Source organism: Anser anser, assembly GCF_964211835.1.
Source record: "Anser anser genome assembly, chromosome: 10".
Lineage (NCBI taxonomy): Eukaryota > Metazoa > Chordata > Aves > Anseriformes > Anatidae > Anser > Anser anser.
This window is the reverse complement of record NC_139730.1, coordinates 4168876-4194535: the sequence shown is the minus strand read 5'-3', so window position 1 is coordinate 4194535 and position 25660 is coordinate 4168876. Positions and strand designations below refer to the sequence as shown.

Sequence of the window (25660 nt, the reverse complement as noted above, 5' to 3'; positions counted from 1 at the left end):
ACGCTGGCTGCGGGCACTGCTGCTCTGCGTTAGGCCCAGGAAAGGGGGGGGGGGGGCACTTGTGGTGTGCCAAGGTGAGCTGTGCCACAGGCTCAACCTTGGAGGCTTTCCAGCGGCTCCCACGTCCCAAAAGCGGCGTCCTAAACCAGCTTTCGCTGCCTGAGGTGAGCTGGGGCCCAGCACCGGTACGGGGGGACCCCGAGCTGCCCAGCAGGAGCGGGCCGGGCCCGCCAGGGGACGCCGCGGGGCGGCGGAGCGGGGCCGGGGGCGGGGGCGGGCGGCTCCTGGGGGCGGTGCGGGGCCGGGCAGGGCCGGGCCGGGCCGAGCCGAGCCGGGCCGGGGCAGGGCAGAGCAGCGGGCAGCGGCGGGGCCGGGCAGAGCCCCGCGGGCAGGCGGCAGGAGGGGAACGGCGCCGGCAGCCCGGGGACCCGCCGCGGCCCCGAGCCCGCAGGCCGGGCAAGATGTGGCGGCGCTGGGAAGCGGGCTGGGACGAGAAGAGGGAGCTGCAGGAGCTCAACTCCCGGCTGCGGCTCTTCGTGGGCCGGGTGCGGGAGCTGGAGGAGGAGAACCGCTTCCTGGCGCGGGAGCTGGCCGAGCTGCGGCAGCAGGAGCTGGTGGGGCTCCGGGTGCCCGAGCAGGAGCTGGGCTGGCTGCGGGTGCAGCTGGAGGAGCTGAGCCGGGCGAAGCTGGAAGCGGAGCTGGAGCGGGACGGGCTGCGGCGGGAGCTGGCCGAGCTGCGGCTGCTGGGCGCGGAGGTGCTGGAGGCGCGGCGCCGCCTGGAGCCGGAGCTGGCCGGGCAGCGGGAGCTGCTGCAGAGGCTGCGGGGCGACTGCGTGGCCCTGGAGGAGCTGCTGCTGCAGCTGCAGGTCGAGCACGGGCAGCTGGCCGAGCGGCAGCGGCGGGAGGCGGTGGAGATGCGGGAGCTGCGGCTTGACCTGGCCGCCCTGCCGCCCCCCTTGTCCGCGCTGAGCCTGGAGGAGCTGGAGGAGACCTACGAGATGGTGCTCGGCCAGAGCTGCCGGGAGACCCTGCTGCGCTACCAGGAGCAGATCCGGGCGCTGCAGGAGCAGGAGGCGCAGCGCAGCCGGGAGGAGCTGGAGCTGCTGCGGGAGGAGGGCCGGCAGTGCCGCCAGCACCTGGAGGAGCTCCGGCGGCAGGGCCAGGAGCTGGTCGGGCTGCAGCAGCGGCTGGAGGAGGAGCTGCTGGCCGGGCAGGACCGCCACAGCGCCGAGGTGGAGGAGTACGAGGTACCGTGGCGGGACCCGGCCGCTTCGCTGCTCCCCCGGGGTCTCCTCCTGCTCTCCCGCTCGCTTTTTGCTTTAGGTCCCGGCCCCTGGTGGGATGTGGGCCCTGGAGCCCCCTAACCCCTGCAGCAGGATTTCCCCGGGCTGGAAGAGGAGGTGGCCCAGCAAGAGCTGGCTGCTGCCAAGCCCATCCCTGGGGGCTGCAGGGAGCCCCCTGCCCTGCTTTAGGGAGAGCCCGCTGCGAAGGGTGGGGGGCCGCAGGGTGACGGTGACCCTGAGGGGACCCGCTGGTGACAGGTGCTCCCCTCCCGACGTGCCCTCGCCAAGTCCCAAGAGCTGGCTCGCAGCCTCGCCGGGGCCCTGCTCAGGTTGACGCTGGGATGGACGAGCCACGTCCCTGGGCGGTGGGACACAGAGCTTCCCTTCTGCCCGGAGACTTGAGGCCGACCTGTTGGGATCAGAGAAAGGATCCAAATTTACTTTCTGCTTCACGTGCACTTCTGGGCGTAGAGAAATGCTAGTAGTCCACGCTGTAGGTGAGGAAAGTTAGTCTTTTGAAGGCGGGAAGATTTGTTACAGTGCAACAAATTAAAGCTGAGTGGGAATTGTTTGGAGATAAAACTTTAATGTTGTAGATGACTGGTAGCTGTTGCAGGTGGATTTTGGTGGTTTTAAACAGAGTTGTCATAGCGTCTGTGGCTGAGGATTTGTTTGCAGTCAGAATAACGTTTGGCAGCACATATAATCGCCCCGTGTGCATGAACTGATCAGCAGATGCCGGGACAACAAAATATCAGTTCATCAGATTTAGGGCAGAGAGCACGTATTAGATGATCCAGACCATCGATCCATTTCCCGAGGGCAACATTTCTTTTGTTCATTGCTAGGCCTTTTACTAACACTCTGCTGGAGCTCCTTGTTTGTCCGAACCCCGCGTGTTCGCGGTCACGTTGGGTCCAACAGCCGTGGCAGGTCATGGAGGTGCTGGCCGGTGGGCAGGGACTGGGACCTGCTGCGGGTCTGCTTTTTGTACACTACCAGCTTGTTTGCAGATTGTGTAGCTTGCAGATTGCTGTGAACTGAGGCAAATTAGGCATGTAAGAAGTAATCAGAAATGCTTTTAACTTTATTTTTTTTTTCCGTTTTTGACAGGATAGTTTATTCTTCCAGTCATGTAATACAAACTCTTCCAAAGCTTTAGTGAGAGATTTACATACAGCTTCTAATTAAATCTATCTATTGGTCAAACCCAGGTGAAAATGTAAAGAGAAAAAGAACATTTTCTAACCTTTTTTTTAGGATCATAAGTTTATGTAAATGTACAAATACCTAATATATTTATATTTAGTTTATATTTAGTTATTTAGTTTAGTTTATATTTAGTTATTCTGATTTCCAAAACATGTCCTCTATCTATATTTGTTATTAGTGATTTAAAATGAAAACGTCACTGACCTTTAATCATCATTGCTTGAACTTAAAGCCTTTAAATACAGTGTTATTTTAAAAGGAGCATTTAGTATCACTCGTTATCCGCACCGCAAATTTTTCTTCTAGAACCAGTCGGACTGGGTGTATTCAGATGCCCAACTCTTTCTTTCAACTCAGGTGTTTTTATACCAGTGTGTTGTCTCTGTATCTGCTTGCATTTTTAAAGAATTTTATAGAGAAGAGCAAGTGGAGACAGTGCAACACATTTTAGAAGTCAGATAATCAAAATCAATGTATGCCCTGCAGTTGTTCTGTTTCAATACTCAAAACTGGATTGTAATTTTGCTACTAAGATGATAAACTCCTGTCTTTTCAGGAGTGTTACTCTCAGGAGCATCTGGCATGCTTTGTATTTTTACAGGAGCAATAGCTAGTAAGTAATAAATAGTAATAAAAGAAAAAAACAACAGTGCTTTGATATCCAACTTGAAAACATGTGAGCTGTCTCACTTTATATATACGGATAGATAAAAATATTTGAATTGTAGTGAAAATGACACCATAAGGTTTAAAACTTCTGAACAGTTCCTTATCTAAACCGCCTGGTTTCTAATGGAAAAGGTCTTTTCCAATGGCAAATCTGTTGTACGTGAGAAGGAAAAAGCCTTTCATTCACATCCGGTGAGGAAAAAAAAAAAGATAGAATGTGTAGAAGTAACTTTTTCAGGTTTTATTCTTGTGATCAAAGCTTTTTTTTTGCCTTTTTTTTTTCCTCCTGTCATTGCTTCTTTTCTTGGCGGAAGAATATTTAGCATGGATTTCAAGCTACTCTTTAAAGAGCATCTATTCTGTGGTTATTTATTGGGAAGTGTCACATAGAAATGATATGTATGTACAGATTTTAGTCAAGTGATTACTGTCCATTGCAGCTGCAATAGCAAGTAGATTTATTCATACTTTCCATACATCATCCAGTCGCCTTATATGTCCATCTTTGTCTCCTGCCCCATCCCTATCCTCGCTAAAGCTTTCAGCAATGTTAAATAGAAATATGTGCTTGGAGTTATAACTCAGCTGAACCCTGCAGGCAGTAAATCACGCATTGTTTGGAACGTTTTCACTCGTCCTGGATGCCGAGGGATGAAGTCAGTAGATCTTTTATGTCTTACTTCCATAATTTTAGCTGTGGGCTCTGACAATACTCACGCAAAAGCTCCCAGTGATCTGAGTGCCAGTTCCCATATGGAGTGACAGCAGAAGGAAGCCCCGTATTTTTCAGATGCAAAAAAAGGCCACAGCTCATCCTGCTGCTTTGGAAAGAGGCAGAAATTCCTCATTAATTCAGTGGGTTTAGGATTAGCTCCCGTGTCAGTGATGCTGGGTGCTCCAGAGAAGAAAACATTTTGTCAAATGAACATATAATATCAATATTTTATGTGCATTTTTTTGTGTGTACCAGTTTCTAGCCAGCTAAGCAGAGAGTGTCAGTTCCTCCCCTTACTGAGCCACTGAGTGAGTTGTGGGATTGGTGAACTGTACCAGATGGAAAGGGCTGGAGCTTGAAACCCTGGATTTATTCCCTCAGAAGGTACAGTTTGGACACCCCAAGTACATTCTTTTCCTGCCACTGCCCTTCTAAAATTTCCCTCTGCTGACTGGAAAGGGACATCTGAAGGATGAGTATCACGTATATTCAGTTGTTCGGTCCTGGTAGGACCTCACCAGGACTTGGAGGACAGTTCATGTAGATGAGAAACAAATCTTTGCAAGTTAGTCCCTTTGAAGAAACTCCAGTGTGAAGCAAACGTGGCTGCAACAGTACAGATTACCTTTGACAAAATGGAAGTTGGTCAGCTTGCAGCCTCCCAAACTTCATACACCTTTTAGCATGCTTGGAAGCAGTACGTAAGACCGATTGTCCTCTGCATCATGCTTAAACATAAGGGAAGGCCAGGCGGTGGCTGTCTGCCATCCAGTCTATACAATGTCTGCTCCTGCTGGAATGAATTTCTTTGGAGCTATTGCACAGCTGGCCGAGGTATTTAGCCCCTTATGGTAATCATTAGGACACTGTATTTAACTCAAACTTCTGGATCCCATGTGGGTAGAATCTTGGTGGCTTTTCAAAGTCAGGCTTCAGACCTTTGGGGTGAGGAACCAAAGTTCTTATGTCTTAAGCACAGGCGTGCCTATCCCCAGTCTTTTGGAATTGCACCCTTAGTCCAGCACACAGACTCTCTGTATAGGTTCTCCTGGGGCTTTGGTATCACCTATGCATTGTGAAGCTCTTTTTAACATATGCATGCAGATGTACATTTTAGTCTCTGTTTAATGGGGAGGCAGCAAATGCCCAAATCACTTCTTGTATCAGAGCTCTTACCGCCTTTGGTAGTCGGTCCCACAGAGATGCAGTCTTTCTTGTCTTTTGGTCCTTTTGCTGACTCTCTTGGTTCTGGCAACATCTCCGTTCTTTTTTGATAGCCTTTTCCTTCTAAAAGCAGGGCCTGGCACTTTTCTTCCCTTCTCATCCTGAGATTTTTCCATTGTGTCAGTTCTTGAATAGGCCTGTTGCCTCAGAGCTGCTGAAGGTCAGTGGTTCTGCTTGCCATCATGCACGACCACACAGGGCGTTACCTCCACTGCAGGCTGGATGAGTCTGGGGATGGTTGATGGTGTTGTTTTAGATATTATTTGCTATTATTAGCTGCAGATATTATTTGTCTTCTGACATTTAAAAAAAAAAAGTTTAACATACACTGAAGACTGTAGGCAAGGTTTGTCACATCACCTAAGTTTAATACCTAAGCATCAGTGTAATTGTATAGCAACAGCTGCAAATGAAGATGAATATGTTATAGAGATATACCTACATGTCTGTGAAGATACAGGCAACTTCCTTTATAAAGCTTTCTTTTTGCTTTTACTTTTAAAAAAGGCCATAAATATTGGCAATGCCAGCACTTCGCATTCTTAATTCTTAAACCTTACTTCTGCCAAGAGTGTATCATAGTGGCACTAACCAGAGTGGGGAGTCCCCAGCTGTATCTTTGTTTTTACGCTGTTGCTCACGCTGTGATACTTGAACACTTGATGCATAAAAGTGAAGTATTTTGAATTTTTGAAAACTAGACCACTAGTGTCTTGATTTTGCAGTTTGTATTGCAAAGGATTTGTTAAGATGCGTCTAATACGTGCTGTCATGAATTCCTGTTCAGTGTTGTACGTGTGCATGAGATTTTGTTCAGTAAGTGGCAGTTTGGTGTTCCTGCCTAGTGCAATGTGCTGTGAACCAAATGGAGTCAGGCCTTTGCTGAGATATCCTTTCTGTCTTCCTAGCTCCCAGAACAAGGTGTGATCTATAGCATTTCTGTTAGCATCAGTCCGCTGGCTGAGGAGGGCAGATTTGAGTTAGTAGATTATATCCGTAGCAAGGAAACAATTAAGAATCACACTGAGCAGCTAACATCAGTACTTTGAGTTCTGAGTCTGCACTGAACAAGCTCCTTTCAATTATTACAGGAGGGTTTATTTTCTGGAGATGGGAATTTGCCCTTCATGTGAGATGTAACACCAGTGATTGGAGTACTCGTGTCCTGCAGTGTTTTTTCGAGAGGAGTCACTTACCTTGGTCTAAATCAAATCTTAATGTTCTGTTGAATAAGTCTTCGCTTTTTCTGTTGGGTGCAGTTACCCAGTATTTAAAGTTCCATTTAGTGTTTTAGAGTGTGTTCAAATTTAGATCAATTTGGATCCTTTTTCTACTTATCAGCTTCTGCCTCCATTTTCAAACTTGTTAAAGGAAGGTGGACAGGTTTTTCATCAGTCCTACTCTCTCATCATTTATAGTCATTATGTAAAGGTGCAAAGTTATTTTTAGTTATCAAGATGAAAATGAGTAATCCCTTCTATGTCTTCTGAGTAGCAGTCAGGAGAATGCTGGGTGGTTTATGAAGCAGGCGTCCAAGTACTGTAGAAAACCAGATTGGAAGGAACCTCTGAAGGTTCATCCTTTACCTCCTAGGCACTATGAATATCTCCAGATACTTGAATCCAAAGACTGGCTTGGGTACACATGTCTATGGACCTCAGAATACTAACAAAGAGAAATCAGCCAGGTTGTCTTAACAAAGAAATTGCCAAAATTCCTGATCTCAAGTATGATTTAAACATGTATACCTAAGCTCTTAAAGTGATAAAATAAATCACACTCAAGTCGCATTTATAAAGCAGTGTATTTAATGTACAGGGTATTTGAATGGGTTTTGCTTAAGTATTCAACTAGCTTCAAAAGGCATAAAGTGAAATCTTAGCATAAAATTCTGCTTCAATAATAATGTATATGGGGAGGTCACAGAGCTGATTTGTTCTGTTTTTTGAAGTGATGGAATATGTTGATTTATAGCTCTCTGAGTTTGTTTGTTTGTTTTTTGTTTTGTTTAATTAAAACTTCGAAGTTATTAGGCATGCAAGCGTGACAGATGTTGAAGTTCATTCAAAACTAAAAATCAGTATTTCTGTTTAGCGGATAATCGACGCCCTAGAAGAAGAAAAGCAGATCCTGACCATGTCGATCACAGACTACCTGAAGGACTATCAAGAACTATTGCAAGTGAAAGCCGGCCTCATCCTTGAAATTGAAACTTACAGGTAAGAGTTGCGGTCACGCTCAATTGTCTAATGGGAGGTAATTTAAATCCCAGATATGGGAGTCCCATTCATCTTTCCAGCATTTAAAATACAGGCAGTTAACTTTAGAACCTCAGATCTAGACTCCTTGTATGTATTGTAATTTTGTTAGAACAGAGTGAATGGATCCCTGATAGCAGTTTTTAGGTTGCCATTGGCTTGTTCTGTGACATGGTTACCGTGCCATTTTGTGCTTGATTGTGCAAGCAAGATGACACCCCTTCAGGAGACTGTTAATACATGTGAAGTTGTCTGAGATCTTTGGAAAAACTTGTAAGAATAGTAAAATATTATTTGTTAGTAACACTGATAGGCATTACTAGTGTGCAGAAGTGAATGGAATTTGATCCCTTGAGCAAAATTAACTCTTGTAGTAACCGATTCTATTCTGCTGTCTGTAGAACATGTTAGAGAAGCCAATATAAACTACAGGAATCCTATTGTACCTTTGTACAAATATATTGGTATATAAGAAACCTTCTTACTCCTGGTCAAGTTGACATTAAGTTGATGTGAATTGTTGATGTTGTATTTGATTATGAGCTAAGGAGCCAATATCTCAAAATTGCAATCATTAAAACATGAGGCGGTGTAGCTGCCATCTGTCAACTTACACAGCACACTTCATCATTCAAATATGTTGTCTACTGGCCACTTGCAGCATCAGTGTCAGTAGTGAGTTTCACATTTTTGTTTTGTTTCAATTGCAGAATAGTGGGAAGATCACAGAAAAGTCTATTTACTAAATCGTGGCTTTCTATATCCTTGGTTTCTTAGGGAAATATGTTTGGGTCAAGAATGAGATGTTAACAACCAACTTTTCTGCTAATAAATCCTCAGTACTGTATATATATATATATATATACATTTATATATATATATAACCACTTAGTAGCTGTGCAGCTGAAAAGCCAGAGTAATTCTGCTGTCTGAACAGTCATGATGTATTGGTTGGCACATGGCATAAAATTGATTCAGAAGGTTAAGAAAAACAAAACCAAAAACATATGGATTGGAGGTAGATACTACTTTTATTTTAAAGATCATGTTCTCTTATATAACTTGCACAATATTTTAAATAAATTTCATGGAGCTATTGATCTTCAAAAAGAGAGAAGCGCAGTTCTTACTGAGCTAAGTAATAATTTGCAAACATTTAATGTCATCATACTTTCCTATCCTTTTTAAGGAAGTATGCCTCAGTCATTAGCTCTTTTATATAGTGCGCATTTTTCCATATTCAACCTGCATAAATCTTTAATTGTATTTTAATTGTAATTATTGTATAATAGAAAATTTGAGAAGCTTACAATAGTAACTTCTGAATAGCTTGGTAACAAGCTAGAGAGCAAAAGATGTCTGTAGTCCATCAAAAGATAAAAAGAGTCCCTGCAAGGTGCTTTGAGTATAGTATGCTGTGATGCACAGCCCCAGGCTGGCTCCTGGAAGGGATGCAATCACAAGCAGCATGTGGGACAAGTTCTTTGCTATAAATTGGTGAGAAATGGTACCTGGATGTTTTATTGGTGGAGTGGGATCCCAGTAATCCTTGGAAAGCCAGTAGTGTCTAGAGCATCACTAGTGGGAGAGGCAGACTCTGGAAAAGGTAGCCAATAGTGATCCTTATCTGTGTGCATTCTGTTACTTTTGCCAAAAAATATGATTTGTCTAAACTTAATCCCATCTGTGATGTTGACTACTTCTGGTTTCACTTAAACTTTTCCCTTTTGGTTTATTCATCTGCAAAATGGCCTTAGCACTTTCACAATAACAGAAGTTTCAGAATTGATTCAGTGATTAGTATTCAGCCATAATTGGGAATGATAATGCCCAGATGTTTAGCTGTTTTGACACATTCTTAGTGAATAAGTGAACCATCAGTGTTTCTGCTCTGCCTTGAAAGCATAGGAAATTCTGGAACTTCTCCAGACGTTTTATCACTGATTATCTGAACATTATTGGTTTGTCTAAGGATTCCCAGCCCTTGATAACAGAGAGCAATCCATCTGCAGCATGTGGTTGTTGCCCAGTTGAGATGCTTTCTCAACGTGTAGAGTTTCTTCATCTGTTTGTAGTGAATGTAACTGGTATCACTGATAGTCTTGGCAAGGCAGATTCAGTGGACAAGTGAGTATCTGTCCACTTGAAAAGATCTGGAGATGAATACAGAGCAATAGGCAGTTCAGATCAGAAAAACAAACAAACAAAAAAACCCTAATGCTTGCAAACAAAATTTCTCTAAAATCTCAGAAGCTGGAAAGCATTTTTTTGTTTGTTTTACACGTATGCAGTTTTACCTTTTTTTTTTTTTTTCCTCCCCTCACTTAAGAAAATAATGCCTTTCCTACTGGATGGCCTTTATCAGCTCTGCTGTCAGAGGGTAAAAGCATGGATCCAGTTAGTAAGCTGCTTAGTAAGACAATTCTGGACTGCTGATCTATACTTTGAAATCCAGTCTTTCTGCCAGGCCTTTTAATCTGTGATACCCATGGCACATGAAACCAGCTTCCATTCATTTTCACATATACCCTTGCTTATGCGTATTGGAAACAAAAGGCACCTATTCAGGCTCAATTCAACATCCTGAACTTTCCATTGAGAAGTTTCCATGAAGGTTTAGGCAGTTCCTTGCTTCTTGGCGTTATAGGTTAAGGGTGTGGTGTCTGGTCTACTTCTTGGAGCTGTCTTTGTACCTCCCACCTATATTTTCCCTTTGTTTTACAACTCCTACAGGTCCCTTTTTAGAGCTAGTTCTTTCCATTAGTCAGTGCTGCTTCTGAACTGGCAAGAAGGTTCCCTGTTGCAAGGAACACCCTTCCCCAAGGACCCAGTGTACTTCCTCTAGGATTCTGCTCAGACTTTCTGCTCTGGGCGCTGAGGCCCACTCAGGAAGTGAAATCTTGTGTGGTTTTATAAAGTTATACCTCATGGAAATATTCATTCCCAATCCTTTTTCTCCAATGCTTAGTAAATGTTTATCAAGCGCCTTTTGATTTTGGTCTGTGTTCTTGGAAACCTGCAAAACCACAACTACTTAAACTATCCTGAGTTTTATTTCCAGAAAGAAGTGGTGAACTATTCACTGTTTAAGACTCTAAAATTAAAAGCAGATAGAAAACCTGCTTAAGGTTTCTCCCTAAATCTCCCTAAACTGTATTGCTGTTGAAGGGTAAAATATTTTATTTTGAAATCTTAGTGTCACACAAATGTTCTACTCTAGGCTGTCGCCCTGCATTTTGGAGCAGTGGAGCCTACAAAGCATGTTTTTTTTGTCATGGTCATTGTCAAGACCTCCTAAAAAAACTTGTCAGGCCTACTTACCAATCTTTCTTAGGGTGGTTTCCTCCATCAACACTTCTTCTGAACCTTTCCAATCCTACCTCTCATGAAATCATCGCCAACATTAAGGCCTCCTCAGCTCTTCACCATAGCTTCTCCAGTCACTTGCATTACTGTCTGTTTACAGCTTGTGCCATCCAGTACCTCGTATTTGTCTTTGTTTTCTTTCCTGGAGAATATTCTGAGCCTTTCACGTCCAAGGATTTTCATGTGCAGTCAGTCACCTGATATTCTTCACACAGTCCTTGTTCTCTCATCCCACGATGGAAACGAGATGTGTGGGATTGGCCTTTACCCCGTAAAAATGCTTCCCCCATTCCATTTCCCAGAGTGTTTTTTTTGTTTGTTTGTTTTTCTCCACTCCTTCTCAAATACCTGGGGTGCAGAGGATGAGTTTTTGTGGCCTGCTGGCTAACTGCCCCTATCTCAGGTTTCTGTAACCGTTTCTGTAACTGAGACAGAGCAAGCTATTGCTGTTGTGAATGACCACGATAACATTTGCGTGGCATCATTTTACATTTGGTAACTGCTTTCTTCCCACCCCAGCCAGTTTATCTCATCCACCTGCTCTCCTGGACTAATTTTTATCATCCAGCACACAGTAGGGCTTCAGGTTGGCCACCACGTAGCTGCTTACCTTAGATAAATGGTATTAATAATGAGACGAGTTAAAGGTACAGTTGTAGTATTTTCTGTCGATGCTTAAACTAAGTCTTAGCACAGCGTGGATATATCTCGTGTGGGGTCTGACTTCAAGGAAGTGGCTAGCAGTTATTTTTTAGAAGAGTGCTGCTTGGAAGAATTTGTTGTTGTTATTACTGTAAATACTTAGAAGTTGACACAGTTAAGATTAATCTATTATTCAGGTTTAAAATAAGATTTAAACAGTCGTTACCACAAAGAGCTTATGACTTAAAGTTAGTTTTAAGAAGGTATGCAGAGGAACAGAGAAGCAAAATGCCCTGCATAAACTAAAGCAATGGTGAAGCTGATGAACAGAACCTGACTTTGCTGGCTTCCCAACGAGTGCTCAGCACATGGCACTGCAGTTTCTTATGCTAGCTTATTAAACTAAAGTCAGTTTAATATTTTCTTGTTTACCTGATAATCTTGAAGAGATGCGTTATGAACTGTGTACAGTAGAACACTGTCCAGTTTTAGAGAGGTTTCATGAAGTTTTGCCTTTCATTTTCAATTAAAACATATTTTCAGTAGTAATATTTCAGCTCCAGCTTTTCTGTGTGCTGTTGCCCTTTGCCATATACAGTTACCTCTTGGAACTTATTTTTAGTGACTTCATACGTTGCTGCAGCAACTGAACAACTGTTGTTTTAACAGCAGCCAGAAATCCTTAGTCAAACTACCCACATTCCTAGTTTCCTTCATCATGCTTAACGCTTTCATTGCCAGCTCCTTGGTACTGTTCTGTAATGCCACCAACTTTTCTAGCAAGTCTTTCAGAACAAATTTTTTGGCATCCACTAACTTCATCAGATAAGATGTTTGCTCTCGGGAACATTCTCTAGAAGTGCTGAAGTGATTTAATTCCTAGCAAGCCTCTCTTAACATGCACAAAGACAAGTTGCTTTTACTTTGGTTTTACCTAATAAAGGATGTCCTGGAGTTTAATTGACCAACAAACTACAAGTAAAAGCGTTCATCTGAGCCTGTTCAAGGGGGAAAGTAGCCTGTAAATAATGTTAGGTAATTGTAATCTGGCTTTTCTTCTGAATCTAGGCAAATTCATGGTTGCAAAGAACAAAATTGCAAATGATCTTTGCTGGTGCAGCATCGCCCTACTGGATCTAGGAGCGGTCAGAAACCAAAAGAAGCATACGATGTCCAAAGTGATTAGTCATGTCATGTAAAATCTACAAGTGTCTAATCTAAAATGTCTGCATTATTCATTTTTCTAGAAATGCCCAGCAAATGTGTTTATCCCAAAATCTTCATGTACTTTCAGCTCCCCCCAGGGAGTCAGAAGCCTCAGCTATCACAGTCCTCCAGCCTCCCTCTGACAACTTTCACGTTGTGGCTCTGTGTTATCAGTGCAAAACATCTGGCATTTCCAAAACTGGAAATGATGAAACAGTTACCTCAGCAGTAGAAGTGACTATAAAAACACCAAAGTACCATGCTGATTATTGCATTCAGTTGCATATTTAAAGAACCTGCCATAGGATTTTTAGGCTGCTGCACCGCAACGCTGCAGTTTAGCACTATTTCAGGGTAGAGCAGAGCTCATACCTCAGCAAAAGCGGAAAAGGGACACATTTTTTTCTTCTTTTCTTGAAGAGCAGCTGGACATACTTCATGTCAGACAGTACAAGCATATGGGTAGAAAGAGAGAAGAAAGCACACAAAAATTTCCAGAGAATTTACCAGGAATTCTGACATCCAGTCTTATCAGACCACCATATCTAACAATTCCAGGACTGAATAAGATGTCACCCTGGCATCTATTTTTTTGTACTTGGTAAATGGAAGAAGCCAACAATTTTATTTTTATAGGACAGTTTGGTAATTACAGAGAATGGACTTAGTCCTTTTTCCCCCAAGGGGACATAAGTATGTTGCGTGTCTGTATGAATTCTCTTAATGTAGAACAGTTAATTCTGAAAATGTTCTGCCCCTCAGCTTTGCTAATATCTCTGGGAAATGTACCTCTGGAGTATTTTCCACCACTGTAGAAAGAAGAAAATGGAGGGTAGCAAGTTATTTAGGAGTTGAGCGAGGCTGTGGCTGCTGTCAGGTTGTTCTTGAGGGGAGGTGTTGTCCTTGCTCCTGCATGCCGTATAGGGAACAATGTTTGGCATAAAGGTAGGATAGCAATAGATCGGGTGCAGTGTCTCCCGGAACAGATGTGTGCCAGCAGCACAGAAGAGGCAACCTAACGGTTCCCTTTCTGTGAGTTAGCACAGTGAAAGTAGGTAATAGGCAAAACTAGGGAGCAGATTGTCAGCAGTTGTTCCCTGCTGGATCTTTTATCCAGGCTCTTCTGCTTGTAACGATACAATTTCCTTAAAGGTAAACAATTTAGTTTGTCCTGTCCATTTCTGAAAAAGTGCAGCTGAGCTAATATGATGTCATGGTTGGTCAACATGAGGAAGCCTTGACCACAAGGCTTGTGGAAGTGGCAGCTTCCTGGAACTGCTAGAGAGGTGCTGCAGAAAACAAATGGATGGAAGGCTGATGAACACAGGAGACAAAGAGAGGTGCCACTAAAAGAAACCGAGCAGTTGCTATCACAACTTTTTTTCCAAGTTCTTTGCTGTAAAATACGTTGTGTTGATTTCAGATAGAATAAGATCTAAGAATAGTTATTTTAATGCAATTTAAAACTGCAAGCTGTTTCCTCCAGCACTAGCCAGCATTTGACAGCAGTAGTAATGCTTTTCTTCCCTTTTCATTTGGAAAGGATAGAAATTAGAAATCCTGGGTGTAGCAGGTCCCTCATATATCATCTGCACCACTTTTAGTACTATATTACCAGCAGGAAAGCTGCTGATTATTTACTTGCTAATATTTTCTCATCTTTGCCTTTTCTTTATAAAACACTTCCATGTGTTTCTCTGAAAAAGCTTTACTGAATATTTGCTAAGTTTTGTTTGGCTTCATTTTTTTCCTAACTCTCTTATAAGACCATCATTCTGGAAAATTTTGCAAGCTTCTGTGATTCCATAGTGGAAACTGGTGGATCTTGCCCACGTCAAGAAGCAGTATGTTGACTAATTTGGAAGTTTTAACGTAAAACTGTATGGTTTCTTTGCAATAACCTACTGTAAGATTATTGTATTGTTCTGAAGAATTGGACTCAGTAAACTAAGAATCTGGAAGGAGCTAAAGATTTCTCATTCCCACTGATAAAAATATGGGATGTGAAAAACACTCAGGATCTGACCTACCTGCAGAATAATTATTTCAGTTTCTAAAACTCATACATTTTAAATATTATGATTATTCTTCCCAATATTTGATGGAATGCTTTCTGTGTGTTTTGCAGAGCTTTGTTGGAAGGGGAGAGCAACCAATGGATTATTACATGGAGAGAGCAGCTTGCCGGGCAATTGCCTCAAGGTAAAAAATTACTATTAAAAATGAAAGTTGAATGAAATTAAATAACTGGAAACTATTGCATTGCGGTGTTTCGGAAGCATACGTTTTACCAGTGTACTGCAAAATGAATATTGAGTCAGTTTTGAGTTTCAATATTTTAAATCAACATAGTGCTATGCTATATGAGATAAGTTATAAAATCATGAATCAGGTGGAAAAGGTAAGCAGGAAGTGATGTTTTGTAGCTCTAATAGAAAAATAGCTCTAAAAGCAAAGCTTTTGGATGCACACAGCTCTGAAGAGAGTTTTGAAGTATGGAGCAAGAGGTGTTTAACAAAACTTAGTTAAAACCTTGGCATTCATTATCATGAGATAGTGTGAGTGTTAATAAGTTTATGTGGGTTTAAAGAGAACTTTAAACAGAGTAACGAAAGAAAAATCCAAGACTTACTAAACATAAAGATACCATTTCTATCTTAGGAGCTGCAAATCTCTGGAGGCTGTGAGAGTATACCAGGGAAGTATCACTATTTACTTGCCCTGTTCTTATACTCTTCCCTATGTATCTACTGTTGGTCACTGAAAACAGGACACTAGATGACAGGACACGATACGGACCTTTGATCTGACTGTGATGGCCACTCTTCGCTCTCATGAATTAGTCTAGATAATACACCTGAGTTTTATCTTAAGTGTTATCTTAAAATCATCAGGCTATCATAGGCAGTAGTCCCAGAAGAGACTTGAAGGCTGTATCTGTAGTGGCAAATTAAACAGAGTCGGGCCTAGGTCGAAACACTTGCATACGTTTGCATGTGGTGTTAAATTGTTAGCAGTGCCCCGGCACGGTTTTGATCTGGACTAGCTGGTCCTTTTGCAGACTATGCTCAGGTGTGTTCAGTGGTTACCACAGACCAGGATGCACTACAAAAGTTAGAGCAGATGTGGCTAGCTTTTTAGGAATAGTAAATTTGAGTCAGTCTTAGAGCCAGGCAATGCTTCCTGGTCCATTTTATTAGCTTGCGCAGCTATGGCCTAAGAGGTTCTTTATTACTCTCTTTTGTTGTAGTTCGTTGTATCTTGTGGCAACAGAGAGTTGTATTTGTGTTGTCAATTTCTGCAGATATGCCATTCATTCTTCATAGAAACTGAACAGCTTCAGGCCACTTTGACTAACAAAGCAAAAAAAAAAAAAAAAAGAGCCTGGGATATTAGCAGACATTGTTTAATAAGAAGTTTTAAATGTAAACGAACCTTAATATAAATTTGAAATGTGTAATTCTTAAGTAAATATCATAATAACCAGTAGATTACAAAACATAAAATTAGCAAGCACTTGCAACTTAGTAAAAAGCTTTGCTTTCAGCTTTAATATATTTTATACATAGACATAATTATCATGCAAAACCTACAGGAATGCCTTGCCAAAGTTTCACAGAAAATGAAGAGGCATTGTTTCTTTCAAAATTCTAATATTACATTTCCTAGTTCTCTATATTTTATATTCTTTTTAGATACGAGCCATTATTTTAATGTTTGGTCACCTATACTCTTTTTGCAGATATTATAAACACTTCATATAACTACACTGATATTTACTCTGCTTATCAAGAAAGAAATAAAAATCAAGCTTCACCAGCTATCAGGATCACTGATACAAGATACAGAATACCTGCAGCAAGTATAAGCAGTTCTGCACACTATTCAGCTCAATCAACACAGGCTGGATCACAGACATCAGCAAGTGGAAAAGCTTTTGGAAGAGATGTACTTGGTTCAATATATCGCCCTTCGACGACTGTTAGAACGGATGAAAGGATTGTGACAGATCACAAAGAATTAAGAGCGTTTACTCCATCTTACAGCAGCTGGAGAAACACTGAGATGCAGCAAAAGACAATACCAGAAAGAAAGAAAACTGAAGTTACAGCTTCATCCACAGTATCTTTTTCAAAACAATCAGCACACACTGAAAGATCAGACAAGGACAACAAAGCTGACAAAAAGCCAGAGATTACTGAAAATATAAGAACAAAGCCAAGCTTCACTAAATTTCCAATTTATGAGCTGCATACCAATTTTAAACCATCTACATATGAAGAAACCATAACCGAAACTCGGACCACGGTTAAAGAAAAAAGAGAAGGTAGCAAACCAACTGAGGAAAAAATATCTCTGCTGAAAGAAAAAGATAAGCTGGAGAAACAAACAAAGGAGGAGAAAAAGAAGACAGATGAGAAGACTTTTGTACAAGAAAGAAGTGCTGATTTTGGAAGGAAGACTGAGACAAAAACAGGGGTAGAACAGAGAAAATATGTCCGTGAGGAAGTCATTAATCAGAAGGTAACTGGGGCTGATAGTTCTAATGCAAGAACTCTGAAGAGCGAATCAACCAAAAAAGATACAGACGTATCCAGAAGCAAAGATGTCATTGAGATACCCATCATTCTTGAAACGCCTGCTCCTGACAAAGTATCTCAGAAGAATAAAGAAGACATAAGGTCTCATGGTTTTAAAACTTCCACGGATGACCATGTAACCAAGCCTGCTGAAATTCACAAAGTCAATGTTACAGAATCTAGTCTGAAAGATGAAGAGAGAATTAGTGACAGAAGTCATAAAACGGGAACTCTGTCAACTGAAAATATTGCAGAAAATATTGTTGCTGACATTCTTAAAAGTTTTACACAGTCTTCTAGTTCCCAAATATCAACAGACACAAAAGTCACCTATTTCAGTAAGCAAGAACAACCAGATGATGGGAAAATAAAGACTAAGACCACAGTGCAATCTCGAGTTCAGGAAAAGATAGATATTTCTGATGAAGCTGACCTAGGAAGTCTTTCAAACCAGGATGTTAGAAAAGTGATTCGAGAGGGCGCTGAGGGAACTCCCTCCAAACAGAAGATAGAAGATATAGTACATCAAGGCCTGAAAGGAAGTGAGGGCAAAAAGAATTTGTCTGTTAATGTCGAGATTGTAGAGGAACCACTAGATTATGTCACTGATGAAAGGACTGATTTTTCAACACCCTTTGAAGTAGAAGAAGTGGAAGATACATTCCCTGAGAGAGAGAAGCGCTATGGCGATGAGGAACAAACCATAACATTTACACATGAAGATATTAAAAAGAAGAAACAACGCCACGAGAGCTTCACTCATGTGGAGGAAGTCACCGAGGAAGATGACTCACCTATTGAACAAAAATATTTTGTATCTGTTCCCGATGATCATCCTATTATTAATGAAAAAGATGATGACTCAGTATATGGGCAAATACATATAGAAGAAGAATCAACTATTAAGTATTCTTGGCAAGATGAATTCTTGCAAGGCACACAAAGCAAGAGGGATGAAGGTGTAAGCTCTACAGAAGAAACATATCGAGTGGTAGGAGAGGAAGCAAGTGCCCATATTTTAAAAACAGAGCATCCCAAAGCTGGAACATCCCATGTTGAATCCGTTGTTATTGAAAAAGAAATAAAAATACCCCAAGAATTTCAGACTTCAATAAAGGGTCTTTTATCAAAGGAAACTAAGGACCCTAAACATCACTTGAAGGAAGCTTTGGAGCAGTTGGAAGGCAGTCTCCCAGAAAGTGTGAAAGAAGAGCTCTCTGCATTAACAAAAGAAAATCAAGCTGACTCTAGTAGCTTAGAATTTGATATCAAAAAAGTTGACAAAACAGATGAGGGAGGCTCGGTGACAATTGTTGCTGAAGTCAATCTATCTCAGACCCTTAATGCTGATGAGTTTGATGTAGCTCAGCTTGGTGAAGTAATTGCAGGTGAGAAGGAGAAGACAACATTACACTCTGTGAAAAAAGAGAGCTCAGAGAGAGTTGATGGTAAAAGCGATATAGAAATAGATGTTTCTTCACGTAGTGATAAATACACTCCTTTGGCTGATCAAGAAGTCTACAGTTCATCCACAGTGAGGAGGAGTGGTGGCACAGGCTATCATACCACTCAAAAAGTTACTTATGATGGTTCAGTTTTGGAAACTGCAGACTTAGGGGAAGTCTCCCACTCACCAGAATCAACTGATGAGAGCAAATCCGTCAGGCGTATTAGAGTTGGTCCAACAGAAGTCCAGAGATTTGAGCAGATCATATATGAACAGCCTGGTTCTGAAACATTCGGGCTCAGTGCTACGGAAGATGTTCTTCAGACAGAAGGCTCATCAGAGATGAGCCGGTCTGTGAGGCATTTTAAGCTGGGTCCTAAAGAAATCCAAACCACAGAAGAAGTAATTTTTAGAAGCCCCAGTACTACAACTATTGAAGAGATTGATTCTGGAAATATTTCCCAGCAGAAGTTTTCATCAGATTTCGGGAGGTCCACAAGACAGGTTACAGTAGGATCAAGGCAAGTAACTGAAGAAATGTCTTTTGGAGAGCCTGTTTCAGGCTCCCTGGAGCTCAATAGCTCGGAGGATCTTTCTCAGACAGGAGGGGCTGTGGATGTCAGATCAGCAAGGCACTTCAGATTAGGTCCAAAAGAGATTCATACAGAACAAGTTATCTTTGAAGGACCAATCTCTGGTAAAGTGGAGGTCAGTGACACCAGAGACTTCTCACAGACAGAAAGTTCAGTGAGACACATTCAGTTAGGTCCCAAAGAGTTTATGACAGCTGAAAAAATCATCTACCAGGGCCCCATCACTGAGCACATAGAAATCAGTGAAGTGGGAGATGGAACTTTTTCAGAAGGCTCGGTAAAGCATTTTAGAGTAGGTCAGACAGGAGTTAAAACCACTGAGCGTATCATATATCAGGGCTCCCTTTCTGAAATCCCAGAGTTTATTAATAAAGGAGGACATCTTTCAGAGACTGAAGGAAGTTCAGATATCAATACATCTTTCAGGCATGTTAAAATAAGTCCTGGGGAAACTCACACTGAGCAAATAGTTTTTACAAGACCCATTTCTGAAACACTGGAAGATCTTTCACAAACAGAAGAGTCATCTGAGAGCGGTAGGTCCGTAAAGCATTTTAAAGTGGGATCCAAAGAAACATCTTTTACTTTTCAAATGGATGTTGCCAATATGGGTGGAGCATCTACAGTGGCAAGTGGGGAACAGCAAGCAACGATGCTCATATCTAATAAGCAAGACCCTTCTTTTAATCAGTCACAGATTACAGTTGAAAGTGACCACACTGTAGAAAATGAAAGTAAAAGAAGTGGTTATATTCTCTCCAGTTTTTCCCAAAGTCATGGTGAAAAGGTAGTGGAGGAGTCTGCTTTTGATAAAACTGTACAATTGCAAAGAATGGTAGACCAAAGGTCAGTTATTTCAGATGAAAAGAAGGTTGCTCTTCTCTATCTGGACCGTGAGGAGGAAGATGATGATGAGAATGATGGACAGTGGTTCTGAAATGACACTTTAATGAAGTCTACTTGGTAATTTGCTTATACAGGTTTTGATAATCCTTTTTTTTTTTAAAGCAGGAAAAAAAAGGGATGAGGAGACATTTGATCTGTTTAGATACTAATAGTGGACTGAGAAGTATTGAATCTTAAGCCTCTGCCTATTCAGCACACTTTTTACTTTACTGGAAATTTTATTTTTGGGAGAAATCATGCTATTAATGTGTTTTTCCTCAAATGTGTTTCCAGTGACTTGAGATTTTTCCACCCGTAGAGACAGAAATTTACTAGTGGGGAATTGAAAGGATTGTAATTTTGTTTGTTTTATAGCAGGTTAATTAACAAGTGTGTATTTGAATAGGATTTTTCAGTTTTTGAATACTGTATTCTTCTTGGTTACTAAAATATCCAACAATTCTCTTTTAAGCTACTAACCACAAATATAAGAGGTCATAAGACTAATGAAAGTGGTAGGTAGCTGTTTTTCAGTTCCATTTCTGTGTACTTGTATGCGATACCTAATGAAATCATTGTAAGATAAGATAAAATTACTACATCTATAACAACTAAAAAAAATTCTTAAGATGAAACTATGCATAGCAAGAAATGACAAAAATGGTATTATTTGTATAGCTACAATGTAATGCAAAACAAAAAACAAGAGGTAACACTGAAGCAAGAATTTCTCGTGATACTCCTAGTGAGAAATATTGATTTTATGGTTGCAGAGTACATTTAATATTTTTGAAAAGTCTAATTTAAAAAATAAGCTAGATAGTATTTCCACTGATGTAAGGAGAAGAACTCTTTACAGCTTCAGTGTCTACACACATTAACAACATCAAGTTATTTTGCAGTATATTGGTTACCTCGACACGAGGTATTGCTAAGGATAAGAGTGAAGTGTTAAACATTATATAGTGCATAATTTAATAACAGTGGAATTAGCTGATACGTTTTCCGTTCTGAAGAAAAAATGTAAAAATTATATTGATCACGTCTATGATCATCACGTGTCAGGTAATTTCCAGATAATCCTTTCTTTGTTTACAAATGAGATGTCCTTTTTTTGTAGCCCAACCTGAGATTTTAATTCCCCCCCTGCCTTTTTTTTTTTTCTTTTTATGGTTATAACATTTTTCTCAGGCCAAAGTTGGTTTCTACTTAAACCATTTGAAAATAGGCTAATTCACCTGGATTGCACGTGGGTTAAGTGAAGGATATAATTCAGTTTTACAATTGCAATTCAGTGACTTCAAAGTCCGGATCGGAAGCCAGAACCAGTAACTGTACTGAAGCGTGCAGTGATAGCAGAAACAAAAATAGCAGCGAAAATGTTTTTGTCACTGGGTTAAGAAGATACGATACTGGACACATACAAGAAATATGAATCATAGAGAAATGAAAAGCTGCTATATTTGCTATATTCACATGCACACACGCACATTCACTCACTCACTCTCTCACACTTTCTCTGCAGAGCATCCACACCTGTAACCGGATGGCTGTGGTGTGCCGGTCTGGTAGTCTCAGAATTATTTTCCTGTGGTTCTGTAAACATAGTTCTGTGTGTGCTAACCCAGAGTAGAATCTAGTGAAACTATCTTAGTCTGGCATGGATATTCACTTTTCAGATTCTTTAATATTAACAGAAGCTAGATTTTTCAAAACCGACTGCTACTTTATAATATGAATGTAAATGCAAAGCTAAGGAGAAGCTACATGCTGACTGACATATCATTCTGTTTCAGATATGGGACAGATTAATCATTGTGTGCCTTCGTAACTAAATTTAAAGCTGTATAAAGTATATTTAAGCTGTTATCAGTGTTCCAAAGACAAACTCAGGAGGTTTGTCTGCATTACAAAGTTTTCTGTATATTTTCCTGGCTTTATATAAATGCAACAGCACGAGTGCCAGCGTTGATCAGGATTGGATATTTTTTCAGTTATATACTATGAAATCGTTTGTTGAAATTGGCTGTGTAACACACAGCTGGAAAAGGAATAGGAAACTGAGGTGTGTAGGAGCACTAAAGGCATGTATGCTGAGCTTATTTATACCGCTCACTGTGTAATAATAATATTTTTAAAAATTATTCATACGTGCTTATAAAAGATCCTGTGCTTCCATTTATAAGTAGGATGTTATTAATTGTCATACTTCTAATATCATCCTATACTTTTGTTTCCTTAGCTGACCATCTACTTTTTAAAAATGGTAACATGTTTATTTTAATAATTGCAGATAAACCAGAATTTTCCGGCTAGATGCCTAACTGTAAGCCAGCAAATTCTGTACTTCAGGTAGTAAATAACTAAATAAAGAAAGGAGTCAGGTCTATAATAAGCAACAGAGTTACAAAAAAAATATATAATAATAAAAAAGTGTTAATATTCTCAAAGTTTGATTCTAACCTATAACTTAAACATTTTCTGTAAAATAAATCTAAGAATACCTGCAGAGAATGTATTTTGTAATCAACAAAAAGCTACTTACAAGGTCAATCCTATTTATTGATACCTTATGGAAGCTTTGACAGACATTATCCTTAGGAACAAATCTACCAGCACTCCATTGTGTTTATCTTCACCTGCTCAGCAGATTATGTCAACTGAGGGAATAAACCAGTAAGATGCATGTGAATCACAAAACACAGGTGTCTCTAGTATTGCAGGAGGGAAAAAAAAAAGAAGTATTGTTTCCATTGAGGCAATAACACCTCTTTAAAAATTCCGATTAACATCGCTGTCAGGTATAGTAGATTATACCAAGATATAGTACTGGTTTGATTGTCTGGAGAGACAAATTCCTTTAGTGTACTTTCTTTAGTTCCATTTAAGATCAGGATTTTAGTGAGCTGTTGGAAAGTTATTTTAGTCTAGGGAATTGTCAATGTGCATTAGCATAACATTTGAATACATGCACAGTTCCTTTGCAAGAATACTTTCAGGCTGTGAAAACAAAGAAATCTTATACCTATGAAGAAATGTGTATGGATGGTATAAGTTTTAAAACCTTTTATATAAGCAGCCAATTTTCCATTTAGCTCTTATTAATCTGAGACATTTTGACATAATGACAGCTTTTGGATAACACTACCTCCAGGCAACAAAACATAGTTAGGTGGACAATCACATCCTGCAAGCCAAATAGTCACATTTGCAGAATCAGGGCCACAGGTACATATGTTACTAGTAAGAGCAAATATACCTTACTGTGTAATGTACTAACTCACCCTATATAATCACTTTCTGCATAAGTATTATAACGTGGCTGAAAGGATTGGTGATATAACCTCGGTCAGCATGCGCTTCTGAAGCTTGCTTATATAAGCTGTGCTTTTCATTAAATACAAAAAAGAATTTTTATGCTGTTCGGATTAGGAAAAAAGCTTTTAAAATAATAATTACTAATTTGGGGGGTAAAAACTATGTATTTATATGCTGAAATAGATCAGGAGTGGGGGCACTCTTTTCTAAATGTGTAAACCACTGGTCTAGGAATCAAATCTAGAAAGATGTGTGAGAGATCTAGAACTCTGTACTGACTGTTTGTGAATAGCAGGTGTTTAAAAAGACGGTAAGAATGTTGAAACTGGGTTGTTGATGTCAGCTGTATGAGACTGCAGGCAGCTTGTGTTTTGGTTACTTGCAATGAAACTGCATTTTTGTGGTGGTATAAGCTTTGTGATTTTACACTTTTTCACTCTTGAGTATTAAACAATCAAAATCAATGCAGATGTTTCTCTTTCTTCCTGTCTGATATTTTTAAGGCTGCATTGCCAAAAAAAAAAAAAGAAAGGAAAAAAAAAAGGAATTTGCGTTTATAAGTATCTTGTTCTGAGGTCTCTCAGACTGAGTTCATTTCAGTCCAAAGAATGAACATAATTTTTATTTCCAGCAAAACCATTCCTGTTTCACATTGATAATAGAAAGGATGGGAAAACATAGCATATTCTTTATAGCAACTACACATAACATGGAGGGACAAGCAGCAGTTCTTGAGTTCAACAGCTGGTAACAGGAGAGGAAGAGGCTAAAACAACGCAGAAAATGGAAATTGTAGCGTTTCCAGCTTTATAACTTGACCAAGTACTAACTTTTACCCTTTTCCAGCAAAAGAAAAACTTTTTATGCATGCTTAGACTTTTAATGTCTAAAAGAGATGTGGTTTTGTTTGTTAGTTTGCTAATTTGTTGTGTTTTTTTTTTTACAGTACCACTCTATATGCTCTAGAGCTTATTTTTCTCTTTAGCCACATACTTTAATTGTAATGAAGTAAAATACCAGGCCTTTAACCCAGTTTTGTGTTGATTGAAGAAATGGGTCATAATGAATTTTGTGTGTGTGTGTGAGTGAGATTTTGTTAAGAGATCAGCTAGTTTTATCCCATTGAAAAAAATCCATGCTTCTCCATTTCTCCGAAAACATGAAAAAAGTATCTGAAGTTAGTGACAAAGCACAGCGTATTTTGAAGACGGTTAAATGATCAGCAGCATAGTGTCCACTGAAACTGGCCTCCGTCAGAAATACGTTTTCAGCCTTCATCTACGAAGTTAAGAGGTATTGCTGCTTAGACCGTTAGTTAGGAAGATCTGATTTCTCTGAAACTTGAAGCGTGGCTCTGAATAGCAAGGAATGGCTCTCATGGTGGGTTGGTGTTGATACACTAGTTAAGATTTCTTTTCAGTTTCCTGTTTTTGACACACTTGTCAGTTGTGATGACACTTCAAAGATGCAATGAAGATAGGGTGTTAAATTCTATAAAGGAGTACTTGAAATTAAATGAGGAAAAAAAAGGTATTTATTCGTACTCCAAATTTTGAACAGTTTCAAAGGTGAAACTGACTTTTGTTTCCCTGCAACAAAATATGAGCACAACAGAGAACAACATGCCCAGCACATGAGGAAAGGTTTTTTGCAGCTAGGAAAAACTCTGTTTTTTGAATGATGCTAACTTCAGCAACCTTTATTATCTCGGTTTATCACAAACCATGATACTGTTTTTATTTTTCATTCCTAAATCATGCTGTGAATTTGCTGTGGTAGGGATTTACAGCTGGAGTCAAGCCTACAGACTTTTTTTTTTTCCAAGTGAGAAAGTTATGAGATGCTGAACGCTGATACTAGGCAGGATTTGCTTCGGGTTTTATAGATTTGATAGGAAAAACAATATGCTTGAACCAAAATGCCTCTGAAAGGATAAAATTTCTACTTTCCATTTAGTTTTATAGTTCATCCTACAATAAAAAAAAGTGCCTTGAATAGATCAGAAAACTAAAGGTATAGAAGAAGGTAATAAATTGATTTGAAGTCCAGAGGCAGCTATGTCTGCCTGAATTTTACTTTGATTTTACTACTTCTGTACTGAATTTCAGTGCATTTTTTCTTTTTTTTTTTACAAAAGGAGATAGAAAGACACTAATATTTTGAAAAGACAAAGTGTAAGACATATGCTTATCTGCATTAATTTTTCCTGTACTTACCTATGCAAGCAGTCTCTCCTCAAAGAAATTAATTTTTATTCAGTAT

General features: G+C 40.2%; 1 protein-coding gene across 1 annotated transcript; it reads left to right on the top strand.

Moving 5' to 3' along the window:
• The first annotated feature begins 318 nt into the window (after nt 1-318).
• On the top strand, nt 319-23862 carry SYNM (synemin). The gene is made up of 4 exons (XM_083849601.1): nt 319-1247; nt 7198-7322; nt 14704-14777; nt 16318-23862. Exons 1-4 carry the CDS (start codon nt 462-464, stop codon nt 20130-20132), a joined length of 4800 nt encoding a protein of 1599 aa, XP_083705727.1. The 5' UTR covers nt 319-461; the 3' UTR covers nt 20133-23862.
• Nucleotides 23863-25660: the final 1798 nt, after the last annotated feature.